Here is a 21,237-nt window from a genome sequence, read left to right on the forward strand (position 1 = left end):
TCTTTTGGTTCAATACTTCAATTTGTCTAAGTTACTCTGAATCCTAGCCCTACCCTCCAGTGTATTTATTACTCCCCCAGCTTGTTGTCATCTACACACTTGCTGAGGATGCACTCTAAGTCACCTTCCAAGTCATTGATGAAGACATTGAACAAAACTGGCCCCAGGACTGACCCCTGGGGCACTCTACTTGAGACTGGCTGTCAACTAAGCACTAAGCCATCGATTACTACCCTCCGAGCCCAATGCTCCATCCAGTTTTCTATCCACCTTACAGTCCATTCATCCAGCCCATACTTTCTTAGCTTGCCAGTGAGAACATTGTGGGAGACGGTATTGAAAGTTTTGCTAAAAATCAAGGTATACCACATCCACTGGTCTCCCCACATCCAGAGTCAGTCATCTCATCATAGAAGGCAATCAGGTTGGTCAGGCATGGACTTGCCCTTGGTGAATCCATGCTGACTGTTCCTAATCACCCTTGCTGCTGACATACTTGTAGAAACCCTGCTTGTTACCCTTCACATCCCTTGCTAGCTGCAACTCCAGTTGCACTTTGGCCTTTTTGACTGCATCCCTGCATGCCTGTACAATGTTTTTATACTCCTCCCTCATTATTTGTCCAAATTTCCACTTATTATAAGCTTCCTTTTTATGATTTAGTTTACTGAAGAGTTCCCTAATAAGCCAAGCTGGTGTTCTGCCATACTTGCTAGTCTTCCTGCACATCTGGATGGCTTGTTCCTGTACAGTCAGTAAGGCTTCTTTAAAAGTACAGTCAGCTCCTAGACTCCTCTCCTCCTCAAACTGGCTTCCCAGGGGATCCTGCCCTTGAGTTCCCTGAGCGAGGCAAAGTCTGCTTTTCTGAAGTCCACAGTCCTTATTCTGCTGGTCTCTTTCCTTCCTTTCCTCAGGATCCTCAACTCAATCATCTCGTGGTCACTGCTGCCCAAGTTGCTATCTACTACTACATTCCACACCAATGCTTCCTTGTTTGTGAGCAGCAAGTCAAAAAGAGCATGGCCGCTAGTTGGCCGCTCCAGCACTTGCACCAGAAAGCTGTCCCCAGCACTCTCCAAAAACTTCCTGGATTGCCTGCACACTGCTATATTGCCCTCCCAGCAGATGTCAGGGTGATTCAAGTCCCCCATGAGAACCTGGGCTTGTGATCAAGAAAACTTCTGCTAACTGTTTGAGGAAAACCTCATCCACCAGTTTCTCCTGGTTTGGTGGTCCATAGCAGACACCCACTACAACAGCGCTCTTGTTGTACTCCCCTCTAAGCTTAACCCAAATACCTTCAACAGTCCTATCTCCAGTTTCACACTGGAGCTCTGAGCAACCATACAGCTCTTTTACATGAAGTGCAACTCCTCTTCCTCTTCTCTCTGCCTGTCCTTCCTGAACAGTTTGTACCCATCCATGACAGTACTCCAGTCATGCAAGCTATCCCACCAGGTTTCTGTTATTCCAATCATGTCATAGCTCCATGACTGTGCAAGGACTTCCAATTATTTCTTGTTTCCCAGGCTCCAAGATTTCATGTACAGGCACCTGAGGTAGCTAGTCTATTGCCCTGGTTTCTCACAAAGTATGAAAATCCCACCCCTGCTGCCACCTCTGACTTGCTCTTTCTCCTGGTCTGCCACTTATCTCAGGGCTTTGGTCTCCATCCCCCACTGAACCTAGTTTAAAGCCCTCCTCACTAGATTAGCAAGCCTGTCTGCAGAGATCCTCCTCCCTCACTTCATCAGATGGATCCCATCTCTTCCCAGAAATCTTTCGTCTTGGAACAACATCCCATGGCTGAAGAAAACAAAGCCCCGCTGGTGACACTATCTGTACAGCCAGGTATTGATCTGCAGGATGCACCTGTTCCTGCCCAGGTCCTTTTCCTTCACCAGAAGGATCAAAGAGAATATGACCTGAGCCCCACACCTTCCCATGGGTCCTTGGGCAGACTACTGTCCAAAGGTACTGTGATACCCAAAAGCTTGTCTAAATCCATCCCAACCATGCAGCTGGTCCAATTAGACATATTACCCACAAAAACTCCTGCCTCTAGCACTAGTGAGTGAATTCTTGTAACTTGGAAACATTATTTTTTCAGTATTGTATATCAGGCTCTCTCTGAACAAAGATGAAAGGTTGTGTGTCCTTTTCTTTTTTTTTTTTTTTTTAAAGCTATTTGCAAATATAATATAAGTACTATCTGGAGTCCCCTGCGGTTCAGTAGTAGAATCCTTGTCTACCACAGAGGAGACCTAGGCTGATTCCCAAACACTCACACAACTACAGCCATGGACGCACCAAACACCTGGACTCAGTCTGGTCTTTGGATTCTGTCTCAGTGGCCTGAAGGGAGGATGGAAGGTCTGGGCAGACTTATAGTCTCATAGTGCTTAGGGTCAGAAGGGACCTAAACAGATCATCAGGTCTGACCCCCTGCTCTGGGTAGGAACGAGTGCCAGGATCATAACACCCCAGCCAAATATCTGTCCAGTCTCCTCTTGAAGACCCCCAAGGTAGGAGACAGCCTTCACTCCTCCAAAAAAATAAAAAAAAAAATTAAAAAAAATCCTGCCCAGGCATGTGCATCCAAGGCCTGGGTGCCCCTCATGCATACACCATGATGCAGGAGGATTGACAGTTGCCACCGTAAGTAATATTTACAGCTTCTTAACTGAAGATGCAAATATACCAGTTTTAATGGCTACCAAGCACAAACAAAATTTAGCACTCTTCAGACTGCAAGTGGTCACTGTCTTGAGGGGTCAGTCTTATGACCCACTCTTAAGTTTCCACCTTGCTCTATTTGTTTTGATGAAGATGCTGCCTTTGAACATGTGCTTCCAAACAGCTTTGTGCCGTTTTTAGTCAGGTCTTTGGAAAAGTCTGCACGTGATCCTCATGCAAAAAATGTTTTATGCAAACCAGAATTCTACAGAGTTTCCCCATTTACCTACCATGTTTCTTCTATTAAATTTACACACTTACATGTTACTGTTGGATTGGATAGCAAACTGAAAATCATTTTTTCTACATTTTGAAGCAGTAAGAGTTAAAAAAAAAATTATACAGCTGACAACAATTTAGGCTTAAGATGTTCAGCAAATATAACACTGTGGCAAAAGGAATCTAAAATTTTAACTATTTCTTCCCAGTATTTGGAGCTTTTCTGGACAAGGATAAAACCTAAATATTGTTCTAGGAAAGATCAATTAAATACAGACACAAATGCTTTCCAACAGGTGAAATGTTATGAGTTTTACACTTGCACTACTCAAGTAGTTGCATTTTACTACCATCCTATTAATGTTAATTTTAACCTTCTTTGATCACTTCAGTTCACTATCATGTTTTTTCTACTGCATGCCAGTAAATAATGTATCCTGTGCTAGAAAGTACCAGAAGAGCTTCAATTTTAAACTGCAGAAAAAAGGGATGGCAAGAGAGGATTACATGATTACAGACACCATTCCACACAGGGAAACAGAATATATGATGTGCTAGCTGATTTTGAGATTACTAGAACAAAACAATGGACGGTATGTGAAATGAAGATATTTACTATGAGTTTCCTTTAACAATTGTGACTTTCTACTCAATCCTTTAGCTATACATACGCAACTGAGCATTCAAATGGACAAAAACTGATACAGTGAGTTTCTTTTCATATAGATGAAGTGTTGTTTTTGAATTTTTTGAAAAACAGGAACCTTTAATTCAATTAAGTTTCCTAAATAACTGTACTATTATTTTCAGTTGGAAGGCTGTCCCCTGTGTACATCCTCCCACCCCATAGTGGTCTGTATAAAATCCAGCATATTTTCATGTAGTTTAATAGTTCACATTAAGGGCTCAAGATTCTCCATGACCTTACAGCTCATCATGCGTGATGTATCTACAAATCTTTGCTCCTTGAAATGGTAGGGTTGCCACCCTTCTACATTTGAAACAGAAAAACAGCATGAGAAAAAATAAAAAGAGATACAAGGAACCTCAAATAACTATGGTTAATTATATCAAGGAGAGTTTATTCAAATTAGTGTACAGAAATCGTAAATAACTACTTAAAATTTAACCATAGTTTTTTCAGAAGATCACTTTAATCCAGTTATAGTGCACTCATTGCACTCCAGCAAATATGCCTTTGTATTTTAATAGAAAAGAAAGCCAAGCTATATTGAAAAGTGATCATCCCAAATTGTTAGATTAATTTTTTAAAACCAATTACTCTGAGGTAAGTTAGTTGAAGTGGTGAATGGTTATAAAGTAAATTAAATCTATAACTCATTTGCTGCTTGGTATGTTTAGACCGCTGACTTTAAGTAAGTTTATTACCTGTGCACATAAAATCCTAATTGAACTTCAAGAAATGTATAATTGACTACTGTCATTTCATGCTTTTAATATTTTATTAGCAGCAAGAAACAGCATTTTTCAGGACAGGTAAGAACATTGGCAAACAAAGAACTCCCAGCTGGTATAGAAAATAGGCATGTCCACAGCCTATAAAAACAGAGAATATATGGCTACACTGGCAATACAAAATACCCCAATTTAGGTCCAACTGTAAAACCTAGCTGGATTATCCAATTAGCCATAAGCTCCACAAATTTAGCATATGAAATACTGGATTTCAGAAACTGTTTGCCAATTAAAACAGTTAAGTGCATTCTAAATTTACAACTTAAAGGTGGCAAAAGAAAAACATACAAAGCAAAAGCTATTGATGGATTTGAAGACAAAATTGAAATCTGCACAGGGAAGAAGAGTAAAACTTGAAGATCTCAAGTTCTGCGAGCATTGTAGTTGCACTATAAACTTCCCATTATATAGGAAGTATTTACTAAGACTTTAGGCATATTTCAAAGGCATCCATACTGAAGCAGCAGTGGTGCTGTTAGGCAGTTCTTAGCTTGTTTTTAAAGTGGTCATGTTCAAAACTATTTGTAGGTGGCAATAAAAACGAATGCAGATTACACGCTTAAAAAGCATCACAACAAATAATTTAGCTCTGTTAGTTTTCTTTCAATTAGCCATTCTCACTAAAATACCATTGAAGAAAACAGACAACTGAATTATTTAAAACTTCAGAAATGCAGATGCCAGCGCTTCAGCTATATGGATGCTAAACATTTTCCCTAAAGAGATTACAGCCAACAAGCTGGAAAATGTAAACAAGACTTTATCTTCCTGAGTTGTTAAAAGACAATAAATTTAAAAGGAAATATTTTATAATTTCTCCCACAAAATGTTTCCACTTTTAAAAATGAATAGGTCAACAAAAACAAAAAAAATCCTGAAACATTAAACCAATTAAGAAACTTGGTGACCTATCTATAAGCAGAGCTTATACACTTCTGAAACATTACCAGAAAATGTAATAAAGATATGTTAAAAGTCTAATTATTATTTATCCAAATTAATAATCTATTTTAAAAAGAAAGTTTCATGAAACTGGCAAAACATTAAATTTAGAGAATTAATTACATTTAAGAAGGAAATTAAACTTTTCAGACATCTCATATCCACAGAATATTGGTATCTCCATTTCTATCAATCATTAAGTCACTCTCTCCACATGCTGAGTTACTGAGATGTGCAACAAAATCCATGTAATTAAATCTCAAAGATACACCATGCAGGCCTACAGGAAAATAGTCTCTGAGATGAGACAAAATGCACACAGCTACTGACCATGTGCAATACGGTGTATTAAGGCCTGAAACATTCATTAATTTGAAGTTTGCCTTAGCATATGACGGAAGCTAAAACATGAAAGTTATGCTTTGATTCAGGAAAAAAAAAAAAGTGTTGCCACAGCAGGTGCATCCACACATGCCAGCATGTCCACTTGCAGCAGCTTAAACAGAAGTGGTGCAAATTTTAGCTGGGGCTTTTTGCCTCAGTGCATGTGCCCGGACATGAACTTTGGTGTGGGGTAAATTGTGCCACTTGGGACAAAATAACCCTGCCTGGCTCCTCCCAGACCTACAGCCAGGGGGAGCTAGAGCCTGGGGCCAGCACTTATCCCAGCCCCAGCAGTACAAAAAGCTGCCTTGTCAAGTAGCTCAGGGCTACTCACTCTCAGGAGCTTCTGGGGCCCAGCCAGTTGGTACGTGGGGACACTACCCCTTGTGCCAGCTGGACTGCTGCAGCAGCCCTGAGAGTTACCTGTACCCTTTACCCACTGCAGCAGTCTGGCAGTGGGGGCTGCTACCTGGTTGTGACCTGCTGCGTACCTGCCAGACCCGGATGGGGACTGCACAGCCAGTAGAGGCATCTGCCCCTCTGGGCCAGCTGCCAGTGGGCTGTGGCTGCAGAGTTGGCCTTTGTGTGGCACTACTACCACATGTGCCCCCTGCCTGGCCATCTGGGCAGCTTATCACCTAGATGTTCACAGTGTGGTGTCCTGCTTTGAACTGTCAAAGCATGTCCTCCTGATCACAATTGGCCAGGAGGCCAGCCACCTCTAGCTGGTTCCAAAGTGTCAGCTCTGAGCAGGGTCCTCTGCCACTTGCCTCCCTAGCAGGAATTTTGGTGTTCCCTATTTGAAAACTGAAAAATCCCCAATAAAAAAATCCCAAAGCCACTCTGTAAAATACCCCGAAATCCATGTTACTCCACAATTCAAACAAAAAACCATGAGAGAGAGAGATCATGTGGGCAATGCTTTATTGATTTCTCTACAGTGTTAAAGCAATTTGGAAGCCTACCAGTGTTACTATCATTATCATAAAATGAATTCTAAATACCTATATGTTTTGCTGTTTGCCTTTGGTTTTCTTACTATACAGCAGTTAGAGCTCCCTGTGACCCCTTCACTAACCAGGATGTGGGGGCAGCTGCACCTGCAGCCACAGCTCCTGGCAGCAGGGGACGCAGGGTATGTGCTGGGGGGATGTGGGTAGGTGTGGGTAGATTGTGGGGGGACTGCTCAGGGGGGGTGGGTCCCCCTACTTACCAGCAGGAGCCTGGGTCCAGCTCCCTGCGGCTGGCACTGGAGTGATGGCCAGCCATAGAAACGCTCTGGCTAGCTACCAGAGCATCTCTGTGGAGGAACCAGCCTCCAGTTGCCTCAGGGCATGGTCCGGGACTGCCTCCTTTTTTCCTCCTGTGGTTTTTTTGACCCCTGGATATCCAGGGGTCTAATATTGTCCCTGCGCTGCAAATTTGCAGCATGGGGAATGTTTTATCATTCTGCACATGCCTCTTGCAGTCTCAAAGGGCTTTGAGATGCTGCAAGATGCACATCTGCTCTCATGTGGACATGCCCAATGGGTTCAAAGACATTCTTCTAAGTGAAAAACAAGTGTTAGCCACTAAAATGTTACATCTGTGCTTGCAGTCTTCTTCATTAGCTCCATTGTTAACTCAAAATCTTTGGTAAACAGAAGTACAGTTAGATAACCAGACTAGTTAGTTTCACAACTCTTATCCTGAAATCAGTGGATAGCAATTAAACTGTCAGTAATCATGCCGAGTTCAAGATGGCACCGATTAGAAATAAAAGTTACAGGCAAGAGCATAAATGATTACAGGTATTATTCAGAGAAGAAGACTCAGACTAGATCTGATGAGGTTTCCAAAGCCATGGATATGTAGCTCTGAGAGAAGCTTAAGAAAGTAAAAGCTGTTTGGTGGGAAGGCCAATTTTCCCATGGAGTTCCAAAGGCAAGAGAAGAAAATTATTACTTGCAGGACAAAAGGAGATTCTCAGATCAAACCAGATGAACTTGAAGAGACAATTTTAAGTTAAACAATTTTCTTCTTAATTTTCCTGAAATTCTGATTTAGAAAGCATAAATTTAGAATATCATCCCTTCACTCCTGCTAAACGATTTTACTATGAAGCACATGCTTCTTTATAGGCACAAAACAGGCTGAAATAACTGAGACAGCAGGACCATTAGAAAGATAAAAGTATTTCTGACACTGCCCAGACCATCAATGCACTGCTTCCATAGTTTATAACTGCTACAAACAAGACACATTGACGTTGGCATTTTTAAGATCACGATTGTTTTTTTCCCCTGATAATTATGTTATTACTTTAAATGCTGTCTACCTCCCCTGTAATATTGTGATTTATAACCATTTGGGTTACATCTAGCTTTATTATGGCACTAGATGTGGTTAAAAGCTCAAGAAGATTCATTTAGGAATACTGCATTCAATTTTTTTTTTATTATTATTAACTGTATAAAACAAGTAAAGCAATTCAAGTCTTCTTATACATACACTTATTACTAGCATTCTACAAGTGTTAACACAAATTCCTAACCGCAAGAATTACTAAACAAAAAGAACCAGTTATATCAACTACAAACATACTATAATCAGCTTGGCACAAAACACTATTACTATCTGCCTCAACATATTCCCCTTCCAACCCACACAAAGCAACTCGAGTTGTACAAAATAACGAAGGTACCGAAAACAAAACTTAAGAATAAACTACTGTAACAATGCTAGGTTCTTACCCTACGCATGGCTTCCTCCTCCTCTTGACGCTTTTCATAATGTGCAAAGTCATCAAAGATTGAGGTGGTATGCTTGAAAGTAGCAATTATTTTAAGCACTTGCTTAGCTTTTTCTAGGGGTACCTCTTGAGTGTCCCTCGAATTGGTAACTGGTTTGTTGTCATTGTTTTCCAAACGAATGTGCCGCAGCTGGTTATTAGGAACGTCTTTGACAAAGATCCACTTAACATCAAACTTCCCCTTCCACTTATCCTGAGACCAGACTCCAGCATATGCATTGTAGTCCACAACAGACTTCATCTCAGCCACTCCACAAAAATGTCCACTACCATTCACACTGAAGAGTAAATAGAGTGGACCTTTTCCATTCAGGGAACGGTAAGCAGCATCCAAACGTTTATTACCATGTTCAGTACTACACCAGATAGAGTACTTAATGGAGCGGTGTATATCATCCTCTGAATAGCTTTTGATTATAAACACACGTCCATTCTTCAGATTCCAATCGAAGTCTTTGGGATTATAGTTGTTTATGGCCTTTAGTTTCTCCAGCACTGGATGCACCTCTACACCAGAAGGTGAAGAGCTGACAGGTACAACACCTAAACCAAAGTTCTCACTGCCAGCTCCATTGTTCTGGCTGAAGCCCACACCCCTATTACGAGGAGCCACCCAGCGGTTCTGCAGCTGTTGCTGCTGCAACTGATGAGGCTGGGCCTGCTGCTGAGGTCCTTGTTGCTGCTGTGGTTGCTGTGGCTGAGGCTGCTGTTGAGGCAGTTGGCTTTGCACCAATGGTGGTGGTTGAATTAATGGCTGAGGCTGCTGGATAATAGTCTGAGGAGGCAGTACTGGTTGGGTAGGGGGTGCTTTCACCACTGACCCCTTGTCATCCCAAGTTCCAATATTCATGTTGTGTTTTATAGGTGGGGGTGGCACAGCAGGGCCTCCAATTCCCACATTACCTTTAGGCTTGAGTTTCGGCTGAGGTTTAGCAGGCTTCCTAGCAATGGCAGCCCATGAGGTTGGTTTAGGTGCTGAACTGCTAACTGGGGGCACGCTATTTGCTGCAATGCTGGTCATACCTGTACTGCTCAGAGCTGAACCTACAGTTTTTGTCACAGCAGCTGTCATATCCCCACCAATTTTCAGTCCAGTCATGCCTTGCTCAATGCTGTTAATCCCAGGCACCTTGCTCAAAGTATCATTGCCAAATCCAGCCTGTCCATCTGCTATGGCTCTACCAAGAGAGCTGGGAGGGTAGCCATAGCTGCTGCTATAAGCAGAGCTTTGTGTTGATTGTCCCTGAGATCCACTTGTCCCCCATGTAGAGAAATCTGCATTCCCAGGAAAAAAATTAAATCCATGCTGACCAAGGAATGGAGGGGTATTTCCTAATGCCCCAGGTTGACTAAACACACCATCAGGTATGTAATGGTGTTCACCATTGCTCATCTGTCCATAGGTTGTCAAATACGGCATTGGAGGGTCTCCTGCAGTGGACCATGCTGCTTCACCTAGAGAGTATGGAAATCCAATGGATGGAGCATAATAACTAGGCATGTATGGGTCTGACATTGGTGGATAGCTGTTACTCTGCAAGAAAATAAAGCAAAAAATCAGTGCTATGCACATAATTCAAGAAAGCATGACAGACAGAACACCATAAGAAATGCCAACATTCCATTTCTAATGTTCAATTATTTTTCCTGCATAAATGTCAAACTATTTTTTATTCAAAACTGATAGCTTTATAAATACCAGAAGCAACATTTTTCAAAACTGAATGGAGTATAAATACACTCTTGTCACCAGCAAAAAGTTAAATCTGTAATGGAATATGTAATAAAGTAAAGGTACTAGTTGTCATCCTAAAGACAGCAAGACAGGAGGAGTGTCACCTGTCAAAGTGGAGCAATAAAGAACACTAGAAGTGTTCAAAAAGCTAGATTTAAGATACTCAATTATCAGGAAGAGTCTATTCAATTGACATGAACAAGATGCTCAGGAAAGAAACACAAGTGATGACACGTAAAACAGAGTTATCCCTGAATTTGCAAAACCCAACTGTTCTTTCTTCAGATACAAAGCCATTCAATAGGCTTCTTTATAACTTGTTAATAGAGAAACATGAAATCATTTAGCCTTTCCTAAAAAACTGATACAAAAAAAGCTCAAACCATTCAGTTTTACTGACTAAAGCTTTAAGTAATACATCAAGCAAGCAGTTAAATAGGGCTAGGTGTGAATTTAGTTATAATTCCATATATTTGGCATTCTGAAACATAAGTATGTATTACTGTTCTTAAAATTATTTTTAAGAGAGAAAAAAGAAACGTATATGCTATTTATGAAAAGTCATTTTTCATACCCATAGAATTAGAACTGATATAGAATAGCTTTGGAGAGAAATGCTGGAATATTCATAAGCTAAGCACCCACATTAAATATTGATTTACATTTAAAATTGTCAGGCATATACATAGAAGTGGCCTGAAGTTAGTATAAACAGCTGCTGCTTGCACCAACTTCTCCTAAATAGCAAAGCACACAAATAACAAATATAGTTATGTTTAAGGGCTACTTTCTCACAGTATTTTGTATTTTAGCATCCAAGTACTAATATTATCTATGCAAGGATCTCTAATATAGTTTGACATGTTTTCCCAGATATAAAGTGACTGAACATTGTTTTACAAGATAGTGAGATGAATACAGGGTCTGTAGCAAAGATGGCAAATCTGTCAAAGTTACTTAAACAGCCCACATATCACCCTATATTTTAACACTTTCATCTTCCCACCCTTAAGCCAAAAAACTTCATTCAAAACATGTGCCACAGACAATGGTAAAACTACTAAATGAAGGCATTTTAAAAATGAAACCTATAAATATTGCCAATCCATAAATAATGCTTCATGATTTGCAAGCATGACTGCAATTTTTTGGTATTCTTATTAGGAATAAAAATGCTAGTAAGAAATAAGATTTCAGTGTTTTGATGGAGGGTACAAAAGCATTTGCCTGTCTTGTACAGAGATAGTAGAAATAAACCTATGTCTCCAACTACTTAAGGGTGGATCTCAAACATCATTCAATGGTCTAGTGAAACATCTGCTTGCTCCCAAGGCTTCTGAAATAGGAGGGCAAATTATTCAGCTCTTTTGGAAGATGCAGCACAAACTTACTTGAAATATGTGATGTTGCTTTGAAAAAAATGCCATATGCCATCTTCCTTCAGCAGAATTCAGTTTAGTGTTGTGACATTAAAGGAGATAGGAAGGCAGGGAAAAATGCCAAAGGCCATTTATGTTATCTCCACTTCCTCCTCCTCCTAAAGAATCCTGCAACTTTTAAATGTTCCTTAATTATTAAATTAGATGTATAAAAAATTTAAAATGAATCTGCATTCCTGAAGCATACAGAATTCAAAAAACTTCATTCACTTATTGTCATAAAAGTTACACCCAAGAAGGTGGCGAAATTAAACTTCAATTCATTAGGTCATCAATCGTGCATAGTATTTTCATCAACTTCAGCGAAAATCAAGTCTCCACAGCTAATATTACTCTAAGCCAAGGAACTGCTTTTTGGGGAGGGAGCCGGGGGACAATAAACTGTTTTTCAGGGTATGGTAAACAATACTTTTAAGACTGAAAAAGCTGGAAAAGTTGTTTAAAAGTTAAAGGATACTAAAATATACAAATATATTAACATTGGAAAATTTTAACTTAATTTCCATCTTTTTACTCAATGTTTTCAACAGTAACTCTTAAAAATTTAGTTTTTAATGACAGTATATGCCAGGGGCAGGCAATTATTTCGGGAAGAGGGCCACTTTATTGAGTTTTGGCAAGCCATCAAGGGCCACATGACAGGCAGCCAGGGGCAGATAAATATTAATTTTTTTAATTTGGGGGGTACCCCGCGGGCCAGATAGAATGGCCTGGCCCCCAGGCCGCATTTTGCCCACCCCTGGTATATGCCAGTCATTAAATTATATATCTACACTCCATGCAATCAGTTGCATACATAATATCCAAGGTGAAGGAAACTTAGTTGGCCAACTACAAATATATTTCATATCACTTACCTGATTTGTCTGGCTACTTAGATATGGCTCAAAATCATCATCATTTACTGCATCCTTTTGATGAATCGAACCGTTTTGTACTGAAACTAAAAGTAAGTCTGTATTAGGAACGCTCTTTAGAAGGGCTTTATTGTAACTTTAAATTAAGTCCAACTCAATTCCACATATTTTGCTATCTGTACTGAGAAATTGCCTGTATTCTTGTTTTGGTGAAATGTGGAACATCTTGTTATACAATTAATTATTGAATTTATTTTAGAGTATTTGAAAACCAGTGCTTCTCTATCTAAGAATAGAAACAAAATAAGGTAGCAAATTCTAATATGCACTTACAACCAGTAGACACAAAGTGACTGCAATAAACTTCTTGGAAAATGTCATTTAAAGTGTCGTTTTAATAAACACATAAAATACTCTTTACAAGTAACTAAAATACAGGTTCCCAAATGTTTAAATCTTAATGACATTTTATCAAGGTCACCTGCTTAGGTGAAAAACATTGACAAAAAGTATTCTAATTAAGATATCACAGTTAGAATGTTTTCTATTAACAGAAAAGGAAAACTAATGTTTTATACACTATAGAGGTCTGATGGCACAGAATTCTTTATCCAGAAGAACGTATCTGCACGCACACTTATTTGGCATAATTTCACAGTGCAGCAGTGTGTCATAGCAAATCATTTTTCCTGCAGTCACAAGAAAAAATACAAATATATTCAGTATTGTTGTCCACAGAAGGCCTATACAATGCAGAACAAAAACTCTCAAGTCACAATTCACGCTCAACCAATCTACCTCCACTAAACAACAGCATTTAACTTTATAGTATCAACTAACGTAAAAGATGCCAAATTATTTTCATTGCACAACAGAACTTAGTGTATTAGGGTGGCATACAAACAACACTGACCAATGTATGGTACATTAAATCATTTGTAAAGGCATAAAAGGACAGGTCCCTGCCTCAAGGAGTTTCCAGTCTGAAAGTAAACATCTCTGGAAACATAGATGAGTACTCACAAGCCATGAACACATTTCCCCCAGTTGTACCCCAGCAAGATCAGCCATTAGCAGGCTAGAACCTGTTTAAAGTGAGGCACTTGGAAGGTGGTTGGGAAATTCATGAGTGTGAACTTCTTGACCATCCTCTATACATTCTACAGATGAAGGTTGAGTTTCAAAGCTGTGTAATTTTCCTTATGTGCAATTCTTTGGTTGGCAATCAATAAACTTAGTGAGAAGGATGACGTTTAAAGACCCACTTTAGCCACTCTGAAACAGAAAGTTCCAAGCATGAGAAGCAGAATGTGTCAGACTGACTCAGTTATTTGACTGGAATCAAAAAAAAGTTATTTCTGTGGTTACCTTCTTTTGTCAAAATCCTCTGAAAAAGCATATACAGCCATGAATCTAAATTAAAAAGCTGAAGACTTACAGAGTTCAGTGATGCTCATTTTAAAAAACTTAAGTTGCAAACTAGCTTGTGCCCATCCCAATTTTGTAAAGTTTCCATGAATGAGATTATATAGAATCAAAGGCAACTGTGAAGCTAAAGCTGTACTATAGTGACTAAGTAGCAGGAATCATTTAACAGTATCACTTACAATGTCAACAAAATATAAATGAAACAAATTACTGTACCAGCTCCAGGAGCTGACAATTAATGTCTTAAAGTAGGAAGTGTGCATGCATGCAGTCCTTTGATATATATATTATCAGAATCCGTGTTGATATTTTTAACAAAATAAAAATTAAGAGCATACCTAATTCCTGTAAGCCTTTAGTTTTTCAGCAATTCAGGCAGTAGTTACAAAACACCTGACACCACAATTATAAAAAAAAGAAGACATATTTTGAGGTCACAGCTAAATGGTTAAGCCAAAAAAATAAATAAATAAAAATCCCCCCCAAAAAACAAAAGGGAGGGGTAGGAGGGAAGGATACAGATAAACTGAGACACAGAAATACTTAAAGGTTCAAATAAGATTAATTAAATGTAATGTAATGAAGTTGCCTAGACTTTTCCCCAAAATAAAAATACATGGCTTGAGTTACAGTATTGAAAGAAAAACTAGAAGTGAATATACCCATATTAAATTGAGTGCAGACAATAAAAAATGCTTTAATGAGCTGAAAGAATACAATTCTTCTTATGTTCGGCTCAGCTGCACAGGATGGTGGATCCACAAAAAGTCTATTGTCAATGTCACTTAAAAAAAAATGGGTTCATTGCTTGGTCTAAACAGTATGGATAGGGCCACAACTCAGATGCAATGGTTAATAATAAGATGATTAAGGAATACAAATTTTTCAAAAAACAAGCAAACAAAATCAACCTACTAAACAGTTTGAGAAACATATTACTTATGCCAGCAGCAGAACCTTTCTATCAGAAGTAATTCTCTCATACTAAGAATCTGCATTAAATTTCAATCTAAAATAAGTGTTTTTGGTGGTCTAGGAAATATTTTAAAGATAAATCTAGATTAAGTTTTTTGTCTTACTTTGTCCAGCCATCAGATTTCTAATGCTGGATCTTTCTTAAAAATGTATTTGCTCTCTTACTTTGTCTGTAGCCACATCCTAAGCCACAGAAACATAAAACAGTTCTAGACTGCCAGGCTGTCATACTCCCAGAGATGAAATTCAGCACTGATAATGTTTTATTTTAACTTTTCATTGTATGTTGGACTACCCTATTAAAAATAGTGGATTTAGCCCTGCATATTTAAAGAATGTTCTAAAAATGGACCACAGTACATGCCCCATTCCAAGAACGCTAAGCAAACAATGTTCCAACTTAATTTTTGCCCAGCTCAAACTAGTAATTAGTTTATAGTGCCCAAAAAAATCCATTACCTCAAATGTTAGCTTAAACATGAAATATTTCTTTTTAGTTCTTTAAAATACAGTCTACAGGTACACTATTAAGTTGTAAATTTTAAATAGCTCAACTGCAAAATCCACTCTTGTGGTCTTTTTATTTTTTTCCACCTTTAGATAATAATTGGTAGCAAAATATTATGGTACATTGATCTTCACCAGCTAGGGATACAAAGATGGAAAAACTAACTTTACATTAAAAGAGTTCAATTTGTCTTAACCAATGTATAATATAGGTATATTAAGTTTCCATTCCTATGCTTCATATAGATAAGACTTCACCCACCTAAACAGTTTTAATTAAGAAAACTTTACTGTATAAAATGAAAGATAACAGGAAAGTATTGAGTTCCACATGTGCTTTAGTTTTAACATATTACAATATACAAAATAGAAAGGAAAAAAGATTTTTTTTTTAAATGAATAACCGAACTTTCCTAAAAAGGCACTTTTTATGCACTGAAACCTGCTCTAATTGACAATGTGTACAAGATGACAATTTAAGTGATAAAGAAACTTAAGGAGAACATTTTATTCAATCAGTTCTCACAGAGGCACGAAATGCAGGCTTTTTTTTTTTTTTTTTTGCCCAAAACTGAAATAAAAATCTCAGTATTTTTGGTTGGCACATGGAGCTTTCCCCCACAATTTGTAATGAGCTGTCTACAAGGTGTCAAAAGAAATTGAACTAAACCACACAATTTAGCCACTTCCACAGTATCATTTAATAAAGAGAACATATCTGCTCTTATATCCTAGCACTGTGCCTTCTTAAACCATGATAGCTTATGCCAATTACTATTATTGTTAGCTTCCTACTACCTCCATTCCAGATGCCATTAACTGCCCTTTTTCCATTTTCAAATCATGCTAATCCCCTAAGTATGGAATGCACTCCCCAAAGTAATCTCAATCCTGCACACTTTTTCTTCAAAATCTCCTTAAATAACAACCATGCCATGCTGCCTGTAAGCAATTACTAACTGTTAATGCTCAAGCAGTAGGGACCACAAGCATCTAATATATACCCTTGAAACAGCTTCTAAAGTCATGTCTACACCATGCAGTACAAACCTAGAATGGATGTAATGTAGCTGCCTTACAGCAGTGACGGGTACACACCAGTAGATGTGTCATGAAAGCATGTTTAAAATGGTAGTGGGTACACATTAATAAAGCAGTTACAACACATGCATTTCAGGTATTCCACCCACGGATAGATATGCCATGTTGCATGGTAGCCAGTCCCACACTCAGGTCTTTGACAATGCAGACGTGACCTGAATAGTTTTGTGGGCAGTTAGTTGTTTGAGTTAGTCTATGTAACCAAAATACTCTCATTAACTTCCTCTTTCATCTGTTAAAATGTATTTTCTTAACTATTAAGTAATTTGGCGCTGGGACTGTCTTTTCCAAAGGTGAATCTTGCCTAGTTCAAAGGGATCAATCAAGTCTGACCAGGATATGGTTTCTAAAAAAAGTTTTATTAGAAATAAACATTCTGCAGTACTCACAAATTTCACCAAACTATGCTAGTACAGATAAATGAAAGTAAAACTGACTACCATATTTTCAATATCAAATGCTTGTAAAACCACCCAAGAATAAAACCCCTTAAATTCTACTTCAAATACATGTGTTATTGTTAAAGCACAGCAGTGAAAAATTTTGACCTGGTTAAGGTTTTAAAAATAACACAAGAAAATACAGTAACTTTGATGTTTAAGAACAAGAGGTAGTTTTGTGGACACAGACAATGTGAAATACAAGGGGGTAGGTGAAGGGGGAAAAGCATAAAGAGGCAATTAAAAGCCAGCCTTTGGAAGGGTGCTGTAATGAAAATGAGAGAACAAAAATGGAGGAAGGTATGGGGTTATGCAGTGATATAATGGACAAAGTGAGAGATAAATTTCAGTTTTCACTAGCTACAACCCAAGATGCTGATGGAACACCAAGGAAAAGTACCAAGTACAAACGATAAATTGGGAATCACCTGTACCAATGTGACGTGTTACTGTGGATACAGATAAAACTGCACAGACAGAGCACAGGAGTGAGAGGGACAAAGACAACAAACATGTAAGGTAGTTACAGTTCCTAGAGAGATCCTTGATCAACTCAACTAGTAAACATGCAATATGAATGGTGAAACCCTCTTTCATTTGGGGTTCTAGTAACAAGTGCAACATTTCTAAGTGTGACCACATTATGAAAAAAATCCCACACTTTACAAACAAAATAAAGCTCATAGTTCAAGAACACACTTTAATGTTATTGATTATCTTCCTACTATAATACATGCTATTTTTCCTATTATCAGGCATTCACACAAAATAATTCCTACATGTGAAAATAGCAAGAAGCATGTTTACTACATACATCATACGTGTTGCATTCTGTCTACTATAGCACAGCCCAACTGGCTTAGCTCCCAAGGAAATAAATACACATTAAAAAAAATTAAGCAAGGAAAAAGAGAGGGCATCAAAGAGAATGAATGATACTTACAAAACATGATTAGAAAATACAGAACAGAAAGTGATCATAAAATATAATCCTAAAAGTCAATAAGTCATTTAGACACTGGCTTTTCCAGGGAGGATGGAGGAGAACTGTTAAGAAAAATGTGTGTGGGCAAAGAAAAGCCAAAACAAGTGTGGTATTTAAAGATCATAAGCAAAGTGTCGACAGAGGAAGAAGAGAGAAACTAGAAAAATACTAGGAAGAATATTCTGTACTGTAGTCAAAATGAAAAAGAAACCACTGAAGATTTCTGGAACTGGAGGGATGTATTCTGTTCAGTTATGAGTGGGGAAACTTGAAACAGGAATGATCATCTCTCTTTACTGTTTATCTATCCAAAAGACCCTCTTCATCTGATATTAGTACACCAACCCTACTCAAGTGCCTACGCATACTTGCACAGCTATAGTACAAACATTTTCACTGAAAGATAGCTATATGGAAAAAATTATATCATGTTACCATTTGATTAGTCATGAACTGTTTACTTTGGTCAGCAGATAAAAGCATTTTTATAATGATGTATCATTGTACAATATTAAAATGACTGGAAAATATTCCTTTGGTATCCTATTTCTAATTATGCTGCTGTGATGAAATGGATTGTAAAGCATTGTGAAGTTACATTCTCTACATATGATTGGCTGAACAGTTATTTACCTCTACAAACTGTAGGGTCACAGACTTTGACATAGACACAAAAGAGGAACTTACCTTTATTTCCCTGTCCTTTAGGTCTCTGTATATAGCCATATTAAAAAAAAAGAAAAAAAAAGGAAAAACAAACAAGTTAACAACAATGATAAACCACAAACGTTAAACTTCAGGGTAGATTACTTAAAGTTTGTGGTTAATAGTTTAAAGGAAAATTCAAATTACAGTCCAAACTTAAGTATTACAAAAAATAAGGTTGTATGAGGCCTAAGAGATTTTCTTATACATCTCAAATTTCACTGTAATTTTTTTTTTTTTTTTACCCATAAGCTATTCTGTACTGTTGAAAACCTAAAATCTGCGGCAATAGGAACTGGGAAGGTAAACTGACTTTGAGCCTGCTTATCCAAGATTAGAGAAATACAGGCAAGCAATGAAGAAAGAATAAAGCTCTAAAGGAAATCTTAAGAATATTCTCCTTTCTAATAGCCTAAAAACCTGGTATTACTAGCATAAAAAAAACTGTTTATTATGTGAGATCTTTTATGGTAACAGATAGGGAAGGGCCCATTACTAAAGGAACTTGTCAAAAATTTACAAGTGATGTACACTTTTTTTGCTTTTCAGATACCCAAAGTGAGCAGGCAAAATGGGATTGAGCATGAACCTGAGATGAAGGCCACATTGTTGTCTTTTTCTAGTTCCCAGGTCTGTCAATTGCATGGTTTCCCCGGTGCCATTCCTCTGAGGCTTCCACAGGAGGAAAAGGGATAATACTTCACGGAGGTGTTCAAGGATTAGTAACTACAAACCACTTTTAATCTGTCAAGTGATATTACAACAGTGCAAATCACAATCTGAATGTCTTCCATAACAGAGCAGGGGGGTGGGGGACAGAGAAAAGATACAAATAGCTACTAGGCCATGAGCTGCTAATGTTTCTCTCCACCTGCAAGCACTGCTGAACTTGAGTGGGCCCCTTGACTTGTCACTCTAACCATTTGCTCTCCAATTAGTCACTTCTTCCCCTAACCCAGACAGAACAGAGACTAATCCCTCAAACCAGAAAAAAAAAAAGAAAAACACCTGCAAGCACAGACCAGCTAGGATGCACAGGAGAGACAAAGAGACAAAGAGACAGGTATGAGGAGCAGTGGGCACAGTGGGAGGGATGTCTTCCACACTGGCACCCAGGAAACTGGGGAGCAGGGAAAAGGCAAAAGGAAAAAAGAAAGGGGAAGCTTGGAGACCAGAAAGTTTCCAGGAGTGGCAGAGGCCTACGGAAAAAGCAAAGGCCCAAGCAGCATGGGACAAGGAGGGGAAGCAATGGGACGGAAGAGAAGAGTGCGAGGCCCCCAGGCAGGGAGAGGAGGGAGCAGTCGCCAGAAGGCCGAGGCACAGCGGAGTGAAGGAATGGCCGGGCCGGAGGGAAGGGCGGAGAAGCCTGGAGCGAGGCTGGGAGCCGGGAGCAGCGCGGGCCCAAGGAGGGGCGGGGCGGGGCGGGGAAAGGGCGACGGCGGAGCCCGGAGCGCGAGCCGTGCAGGGCCCAGGGCCGGGCCAGGGCCGCGGGCGCGACTCTGCCGCTCGGCGCGCAGGGGCCGCGGCAGCGAGGGGGCGGCTAGCAACGCCCCACGGTCGTTGGGCGGGATGGGCCAGGCCCGGCCCGGCCCGGCCCGGGGTGGAGGAGGAGGAGGAAGCGGCGGCCAGGCCGGGCCGGGTGTATAGGGCCTCCGGCGGCTGGTACCTGGTCGACGCTGGTGGCTGACATTCTTCACGGGGAGCCGCGATCCCCTCGCTCCACTCCGCCCCGCCCCGAGTGCTGCCGCCCGCCGCTGCCTGATTGTCGCCGCCGCCGCTCGGGACGCCGCTGGAAGCAGCCGGCCGGCCGGACGCGCCTCTGCTTCTCGCCCCCCGCGCTGGGCTCCGCTTCCCCACAATGGCGGACGGTCTCCGGCTCCCACTTCCGCTCCGCGGCGCCCTGACCTTCCGCTCCCCCTCCGCCGGCGTCGCGCTGACCTTTCCCTTCCCGTCTCCGCCTCCATGTCACGTGGGGCCGGCGCCAGCCGCTCCAGCAGGGAGGGGGAGGGGGCGGGGAGCGACCTCTGGTCGCCATGGCGCCTGCGCGCGCGCGCAAGGCCAGGCGGAAGGGGTGGGCGTTGCCTCCGCCGCTCGTGACTGCGCATGCGCCTGGGGAAGAGCCAGGGGCTGTTCAGTGAGGGGGATGGGAGCGAGGCTTGATTCTTTCTAGTGCGCATGCTCAAAAAAGCGGGGGAGGTGGTGACGGTGCAAGCTGCGCATGCGCAGTCTGTCTGGTCTGGTCTGGTCTGGTCAAGGTTTGCTCTTAGTGCAAACCTGGTTGAGCTGCTGATGTGGCGGAAGTTGCGGTGCCAGGCAGTGTCAAGTGTAGGCATCTGCTTCAGGGTAAAAGGGTGTAATTCCAAAATATTGATTTATATCCTGGAAATTGCAGGTGCTGCTGTAGGCCAGTAGGGAGCCCTGCAATTTCTGCCTGCACACCAGGGGTGACTACAGCACATCCTTTTGCTGTCACACGTCGCAGACCCTGCACCTGGCCCCTGAGGCATCTGCTTAACA

The 21,237-nt window shown here is 40.3% G+C and overlaps 1 protein-coding gene across 4 annotated transcripts in view; it reads right to left on the reverse strand.

Moving 5' to 3' along the window:
* YTHDF3 (YTH N6-methyladenosine RNA binding protein F3) overlaps positions 1-20,648 on the reverse strand; it is a 38,606-nt gene extending 17,958 nt beyond the window's left edge. Inside the window, exons 1-4 of one of the 4 annotated variants that reach the window (XM_006261032.4) lie at positions 20,387-20,648; positions 18,703-18,727; positions 12,580-12,665; positions 8,490-10,082 (exon numbers count right to left, since the gene is read on the reverse strand). In XM_006261032.4, coding sequence (XP_006261094.1) covers positions 8,490-10,082; positions 12,580-12,665; positions 18,703-18,727; positions 20,387-20,410 — 1,728 coding nt within the window. In that variant the 5' untranslated portion in view covers positions 20,411-20,648. Of the gene's footprint in view, positions 1-8,489; positions 10,083-11,674; positions 11,776-12,579; positions 12,666-13,157; positions 13,269-18,702; positions 18,728-19,309; positions 19,465-20,386 lie in introns of those variants that run through there. The other 3 variants (XM_019498629.2, XM_059724047.1, XM_059724046.1) reach the window with 3 other exon arrangements.
* Between the last annotated feature and the right edge of the window lie 589 nt (positions 20,649-21,237).

The sequence above is a fragment of the Alligator mississippiensis genome, chromosome 3 (genome assembly GCF_030867095.1).
Source record: "Alligator mississippiensis isolate rAllMis1 chromosome 3, rAllMis1, whole genome shotgun sequence".
NCBI classification, from domain to species: domain Eukaryota; kingdom Metazoa; phylum Chordata; order Crocodylia; family Alligatoridae; genus Alligator; species Alligator mississippiensis.